This window comes from Oncorhynchus nerka, linkage group LG4 (genome assembly GCF_034236695.1).
Source record: "Oncorhynchus nerka isolate Pitt River linkage group LG4, Oner_Uvic_2.0, whole genome shotgun sequence".
NCBI lineage: Eukaryota > Metazoa > Chordata > Actinopteri > Salmoniformes > Salmonidae > Oncorhynchus > Oncorhynchus nerka.
The window spans coordinates 100,136,677-100,144,176 of NC_088399.1; the positions used below are offsets into that span (position 1 = coordinate 100,136,677).

At 51.6% G+C, this 7,500-nt stretch overlaps 1 protein-coding gene across 1 annotated transcript in view; it reads left to right on the forward strand.

The window, feature by feature from the left end:
• Positions 1-7,500, forward strand: part of LOC115127591 (CUB and sushi domain-containing protein 2-like) — a 967,797-nt gene that overhangs the window by 814,834 nt on the left and 145,463 nt on the right. Inside the window, 1 exon segment of the mRNA XM_065018162.1 lies at positions 6,958-7,027. Within this exon segment, the coding sequence (XP_064874234.1) occupies positions 6,958-7,027 (70 nt within the window).

Genomic DNA, 7,500 nt, shown 5'->3' on the forward strand with positions numbered 1-7,500 from the left:
GGAGAGCGTGTAAGGAGAGGAGACTGTAGAGAGAGGATAGGAGTGTAGACAGAGGAGACTAGAGGAGGAGAGAGAGGGAGATAGAGGAGAGGAGACTGTAGAGAGAGGAGATAGAGGGGAGAGCGTGTAGGAGAGGAGACTGTAGAGAGAGGGAGATAGAGAGGAGACTGTAGAGAGGGAGAGCGTGTAAGGAGAGGAGACTGTAGAGAGAGGAGATAGATAGGGGAGAGCGTGTAAGGAGACTGTAGGAGAGAGACTGTAGAGAGAGGAGATGTAGAGGAGGAGAGAGGGAGTAAGGAGAGGAGACTGTAGGAGAGGAGACTGAGGGAGAGCGTGTAGAGAGAGGGAGTGTAGAGAGAGGAGATAGAGGGAGAGCGTGAAGGAGAGGAGACTAGGAGAGGAGACTGTAGAGAGGAGACTGTAGAGAGAGGAGATAGAGGGAGAGTGTGTAAGGAGAGGAGACTGTAGGAGAGGAGACTGTAGAGAGGGAGTGTAGAGAGAGGAGATAGAGGGAGAGCGTGTAGAGGGGGAGAGCGTGTAAGAGAGGAGACTGTAGGAGAGGAGATGTAGAGAGAGGGAGACTGTAGAGAGAGAGAGGAGACTGTAGAGAGAGGGGACTGTAGAGAGAGGAGAGAGGAGATAGAGGGGAGAGCGTGTAAGGAGAGGAGACTGTAGTGTAGAGAGAGAGGAGTGTAGAGAGAGGAGATAGAGGGGAGAGCGTGTAAGGAGAGGAGACTGTAGGAGAGGAGACTGTAGAGAGAGGAGACTGTAGAGAGAGGAGACTGTAGAGAGAGGAGAGAGAGGGAGAGCGTGTAGGAGAGGAGACTGTAAGGAGAGGAGACTGTAGGAGAGGAGACTGTAGAGAGAGGAGATAGAGGGGAGAGCGTGTAAGGAGAGGAGACTGTAAGGAGAGGAGACTGTAGAGAGAGGGGAGTGTAGAGAGAGGAGATAGAGGGGAGAGCGTGTAAGGAGAGGAGACTGTAGGAGAGGAGACTGTAGAGAGAGGGGAGTGTAGAGAGAGGAGATAGAGGGGAGAGCGTGTAAGGAGAGGAGACTGTAGGAGAGGAGACTGTAGAGAGGAGAGGAGACTGTAGAGAGAGGAGATAGAGGGGAGAGCGTGTAAGGAGAGGAGACTGTAGGAGAGGAGACTGTAGAGAGAGGAGTGTAGAGAGGAGATAGAGGGAGAGCGTGTAAGGAGAGGAGACTGTAGAGAGGAGACTGTAGAGAGAGAGATAGAGGGAGAGCGTGTAAGGAGAGGAGACTGTAGAGAGAGGAGATAGAGGGGAGAGCGTGTAAGGAGAGGAGAGTGTAGAGAGAGGGGAGTGTAGAGAGAGGAGATAGAGGGGAGAGCGTGTAAGGAGAGGAGAGTGTAGAGAGAGGGGAGTGTAGAGAGAGGAGATAGAGGGGAGAGCGTGTAAGGAGAGGAGACTGTAGGAGAGGAGACTGTAGGAGAGGAGACTGTGGAGAGAGAGAGATAGAGGGGACTGTAGGAGAGACTGTAGAGAGAGGAGACTGTAGAGAGGAGGAGATAGAGAGAGCGTGTAAGGAGAGGAGACTGTAGAGAGAGGAGATAGAGGGAGAGCGTAGAGGAGAGGAGACTGTAGAGGAGAGGAGATGAGGGGAGAGCGTGTAAGGAGAGGAGACTGTAGAGAGAGGAGATAGAGGGAGAGTGTGTAAGGAGAGGAGACTGTAGAGAGAGGGGAGAGAGCCAGTAGAGAGAGGAGATAGAGGGGAGGAGCGTGTAAGGAGAGAAGACTGTAGAGAGAGGAGATAGAGGGGAGAGCGTGTAAGGAGAGGAGACTGTAGAGAGAGGAGATAGAGGGGAGAGCGTGTAAGGAGAGGAGACTGTAGAGAGAGGGGACTGTAGAGAGAGGAGATAGAGGGGAGAGCGTGTAAGGAGAGGAGACTGTAGAGAGAGGAGACTGTAGAGAGAGGACTGTAGATAGAGAGGGAGAGAGGGGGAGAGACTGTAGGAGAGGAGACTGTAGAGAGAGGAGACTGTAGAGAGAGGAGAGAGTGTAGAGACTGTAGAGAGGAGATAGAGGGGAGAGCGTGTAAGGAGAGGAGACTGTAAGGAGAGGAGACTGTAGAGAGAGAGACTGTAGAGAGGGAGATAGAGGGGAGAGCGTGTAAGGAGAGGGACTGAGAGAGAGAGACTGTAGAGAGAGGGGAGAGAGAGGAGATAGAGGGGAGAGCGTGTAAGGAGAGGAGACTGTAGAGAGAGGGGAGTGTAGAGAGAGGAGATAGAGGGGAGAGCGTGTAAGGAGAGGAGACTGTAGAGAGAGGAGATAGAGGGGAGAGCGTGTAAGGAGAGGAGACTGTAGAGAGAGGAGATAGAGGGGAGAGTGTGTAAGGAGAGGAGACTGTAGAGAGAGGGGAGTGTAGAGAGAGGAGATAGAGGGGAGAGCGTGTAAGGAGAGAAGACTGTAGAGAGAGGAGATAGAGGGGAGAGCGTGTAAGGAGAGGAGACTGTAGAGAGAGGAGATAGAGGGGAGAGCGTGTAAGGAGAGGAGACTGTAGAGAGAGGGGACTGTAGAGAGAGGAGATAGAGGGGAGAGCGTGTAAGGAGAGGAGACTGTAGAGAGAGGAGACTGTAGAGAGAGGAGATAGAGGGGAGAGCGTGTAAGGAGAGGAGACTGTAGGAGAGGAGACTGTAGAGAGAGGAGACTGTAGAGAGAGGAGACTGTAGAGAGAGGGGAGTGTAGAGAGAGGAGATAGAGGGAGACTGTAAGGAGAGATAGAGACTGTAGGAGAGAGACTGTAGAGAGAGGGGAGTGTAGAGAGAGGAGATAGAGGGGAGAGCGTGTAAGGAGAGGAGACTGTAGGAGAGAGACTGTAGGAGAGGAGGAGACTGTAGAGAGAGGGAGTGTAGAGAGAGGAGATAGAGGGGAGAGCGTGTAAGGAGAGGAGACTGTAAGGAGAGGAGACTGTAGGAGAGGAGACTGTAGAGAGAGGAGATAGAGGGGAGAGCGTGTAAGGAGAGGAGACTGTAAGGAGAGGAGACTGTAGAGAGAGGGGAGTGTAGAGAGGGAGATAGAGGGGAGAGAGAGTGTAAGGAGAGAAGACTGTAGGAGAGGAGACTGTAGAGAGAGGGGAGTGTAGAGAGAGGAGATAGAGGGGAGAGCGTGTAAGGAGAGAAGACTGTAGGAGAGGAGACTGTAGAGAGAGGGGAGTGTAGAGAGAGGAGATAGAGGGGAGAGCGTGTAAGGAGAGAAGACTGTAGGAGAGGAGACTGTAGAGAGAGGGGAGTGTAGAGAGAGGAGATAGAGGGGAGAGCGTGTAAGGAGAGGAGACTGTAGAGAGAGGAGACTGTAGAGAGAGGAGATAGAGGGGAGAGCGTGTAAGGAGAGGAGACTGTAGAGAGAGGAGATAGAGGGGAGAGCGTGTAAGGAGAGGAGACTGTAGAGAGAGGGGAGTGTAGAGAGAGGAGATAGAGGGGAGAGCGTGTAAGGAGAGGAGACTGTAGAGAGAGGAGACTGTAGAGAGAGGAGATAGAGGGAGAGCGTGTAGGAGAGGAGACTGTAGGAGAGGAGACTGTAGGAGAGGAGACTGTAGAGAGAGGAGATAGAGGGGAGAGCGTGTAAGGAGAGGAGACTGTAGAGAGAGGAGATAGAGGGGAGAGCGTGTAAGGAGAGGAGACTGTAGAGAGAGGAGATAGAGGGGAGAGCGTGTAAGGAGAGGAGACTGTAGAGAGAGGTGATAGAGGGGAGAGCGTGTAAGGAGAGGGGAGTGTAGAGAGAGGAGATAGAGGGGAGAGCGTGTAAGGAGAGGAGACTGTAGAGAGAGGGGAGTGTAGAGAGAGGAGATAGAGGGGAGAGCGTGTAAGGAGAGAAGACTGTAGAGAGAGGAGATAGAGGGGAGAGCGTGTAAGGAGAGGAGACTGTAGAGAGAGGAGATAGAGGGGAGAGCGTGTAAGGAGAGGAGACTGTAGAGAGAGGGGACTGTAGAGAGAGGAGATAGAGGGGAGAGCGTGTAAGGAGAGGAGACTGTAGAGAGAGGAGACTGTAGAGAGAGGAGACTGTAGAGAGAGGAGATAGAGGGGAGAGCGTGTAGGGAGAGGAGACTGTAGAGAGAGGAGACTGTAGAGAGAGGAGACTGTAGAAAGAGGAGATAGAGGGGAGAGCGTGTAAGGAGAGGAGACTGTAAGGAGAGGAGACTGTAGAGAGAGGAGACTGTAGAGAGAGGAGATAGAGGGGAGAGCGTGTAAGGAGAGGAGACTGTAGGAGAGGAGACTGTAGAGAGAGGGGAGTGTAGAGAGAGGAGATAGAGGGGAGAGCGTGTAAGGAGAGGAGACTGTAGGAGAGGAGACTGTAGAGAGAGGAGATAGAGGGGAGAGCGTGTAAGGAGAGGAGACTGTAGAGAGAGGAGATAGAGGGGAGAGCGTGTAAGGAGAGGAGACTGTAGAGAGAGGAGATAGAGGGGAGAGTGTGTAAGGAGAGGAGACTGTAGAGAGAGGGGAGTGTAGAGAGAGGAGATAGAGGGGAGAGCGTGTAAGGAGAGGAGACTGTAGAGAGAGGAGATAGAGGGGAGAGCGTGTAAGGAGAGGAGACTGTAGAGAGAGATAGAGGGGGGAGAGCGTGTAAGGAGAGAGACTGTAGAGAGAGGAGACTGAGAGAGAGGAGATAGGGAGAGGGAGACGTGTAAGGAGAGGAGACTGTAGAGAGAGGAGACTGTAGAGAGAGGAGATAGAGGGGAGAGCGTGTAAGGAGAGGAGACTGTAGGAGAGGAGACTGTAGAGAGAGGGGGACTGTAGAGAGAGGAGAGACTGTAGGAGAGAGGGAGACTGTAGAGAGAGAGGAGAGAGGAGATAGAGGGGAGAGCGTGTAAGGAGAGGAGACTGTAGGAGAGGAGACTGTAGAGAGAGGGGAGTGTAGAGAGAGGAGATAGAGGGGAGAGCGTGTAAGGAGAGGAGACTGTAGGAGAGGAGACTGTAGGAGAGGAGACTGTAGAGAGAGGGGAGTGTAGAGAGAGGAGATAGAGGGGAGAGCGTGTAAGGAGAGGAGACTGTAAGGAGAGGAGACTGTAGGAGAGGAGACTGTAGAGAGAGGAGATAGAGGGGAGAGCGTGTAAGGAGAGGAGACTGTAAGGAGAGGAGACTGTAGAGAGAGGGGAGTGTAGAGAGAGGAGATAGAGGGGAGAGCGTGTAAGGAGAGAAGACTGTAGGAGAGGAGACTGTAGAGAGAGGGGAGTGTAGAGAGAGGAGATAGAGGGGAGAGCGTGTAAGGAGAGAAGACTGTAGGAGAGGAGACTGTAGAGAGAGGGGAGTGTAGAGAGAGGAGATAGAGGGGAGAGTGTAAGGAGAGAAGACTGTAGGAGAGGAGACTGTAGAGAGAGGGGACTGTAGAGAGAGGAGATAGAGGGGAGAGCGTGTAAGGAGAGGAGACTGTAGAGAGAGGAGACTGTAGAGAGAGGAGATAGAGGGGAGAGCGTGTAAGGAGAGGAGAGTGTAGAGAGAGGAGATAGAGGGGAGAGCGTGTAAGGAGAGGAGAGTGTAGAGAGAGGGGAGAGTGTAGAGAGAGGAGATAGAGGGGAGAGCGTGTAAGGAGAGGAGAGTGTAGAGAGAGGGGAGTGTAGAGAGAGGAGATAGAGGGGAGAGTGTGTAAGGAGAGGAGACTGTAGGAGAGGAGACTGTAGAGAGAGGAGAGGGGGAGGGTGTAGGAGGAGGAGAGCGTGTAGGAGAGGAGACTGTAGAGAGAGGAGATAGAGGGGAGAGGAGACTGTAGGAGAGGAGACTGTAGAGAGAGGAGATAGAGGGGAGAGCGTGTAAGGAGAGGAGACTGTAGAGAGAGGAGATAGAGGGGAGAGCGTGTAAGGAGAGGAGACTGTAGAGAGAGGAGATAGAGGGGAGAGTGTAGAGGAGAGAGAGACTGTAGAGAGAGGGGAGTGTAGAGAGAGGAGAGGGGGAGAGCGTGTAAGGAGAGAAGACTGTAGAGAGGAGATAGAGGGAGAGCGTGTAAGGAGAGGAGACTGTAGAGAGAGGAGATAGAGGGGAGAGCGTGTAAGGAGAGGAGACTGTAGAGAGAGGGGACTGTAGAGAGAGGAGATAGAGGGGAGAGCGTGTAAGGAGAGGAGACTGTAGAGAGAGGAGACTGTAGAGAGAGGAGACTGTAGAGAGAGGAGATAGAGGGGAGAGCGTGTAGGGAGAGGAGACTGTAGAGAGAGGAGACTGTAGAGAGAGGAGACTGTAGAAAGAGGAGATAGAGGGGAGAGCGTGTAAGGAGAGGAGACTGTAAGGAGAGGAGACTGTAGAGAGAGGAGACTGTAGAGAGAGGAGATAGAGGGAGAGCGTGTAAGGAGGAGACTGAGACTGTAGGAGAGGAGACTGTAGAGAGAGGGGAGTGTAGAGAGAGGAGATAGAGGGGAGAGTGTAAGGAGAGGAGACTGTAGGAGAGGAGACTGTAGAGAGAGGAGATAGAGGGGAGAGCGTGTAAGGAGAGGAGACTGTAGAGAGAGGAGATAGAGGGGAGAGCGTGTAAGGAGAGGAGACTGTAGAGAGAGGAGATAGAGGGGAGAGTGTGTAAGGAGAGGAGACTGTAGAGAGAGGGGAGTGTAGAGAGAGGAGATAGAGGGGAGAGCGTGTAAGGAGAGAAGACTGTAGAGAGAGGAGATAGAGGGGAGAGCGTGTAAGGAGAGGAGACTGTAGAGAGAGGAGATAGAGGGGAGAGCGTGTAAGGAGAGGAGACTGTAGAGAGAGTAGAGGACTGTAGAGAGAGGAGATAGAGGGGAGAGCGTGTAAGGAGAGGAGACTGTAGAGAGAGGAGACTGTAGAGAGAGGAGATAGAGGGGAGAGCGTGTAAGGAGAGAAGAGATTTGAGTGTTAAAGAATTATGTGACAATGGAAAGAGGATAATGTTCTTGTGTGTGCGTGCGTGCGTGCGTGTGTGCGTGCGTGCGTGTGTGTTTTGTGTGTGTGTGTGTGTGTGTGTGTGTGTGTGTGCGTGTGTGTTATTTTCCTAGGGAACCTCTCACATCTCCTGCATGCCAGGGACGGTCAGGCGATGGAATTACCCTCCTCCACTCTGCATCGGTAAAAACCTTTTCACTTTTCATGCTTTTCCTTCCCTCTCTACTGGGGACACTTCATTCATTAATTTCATTCAAAGGGCTTTATGGGAAACAAAGCAAATGACGTTAAAAAAAAAAGTGAAATAACTAATTAAAAATGAGCATTAAACATTACACTCACAAAAGTTCCAAAGGTGTTAAAGTACAAAAGGGAAAAGAAAAAACGAATAAATACATTTCAAATGTCATATTGTATATATACAGTGTTGTAACAATGTACAAATGGTTAAAGTACAAAAGGGAAAATCAACATAAATATGGGTTGAATTTACAATGGTGTTTGTTCTTCACTGGTTGCCCTTTTCTCATGGCAACAGGTCACACATCTTGCTGCTGTGATGGCACACTGTGGTATTTCACCCAGTAGATATGGGAGTTTATCAGAATTGGATTTGTTTTCAAAATACTTTGTGGGTCTGTGTAATCTGAGGGAAA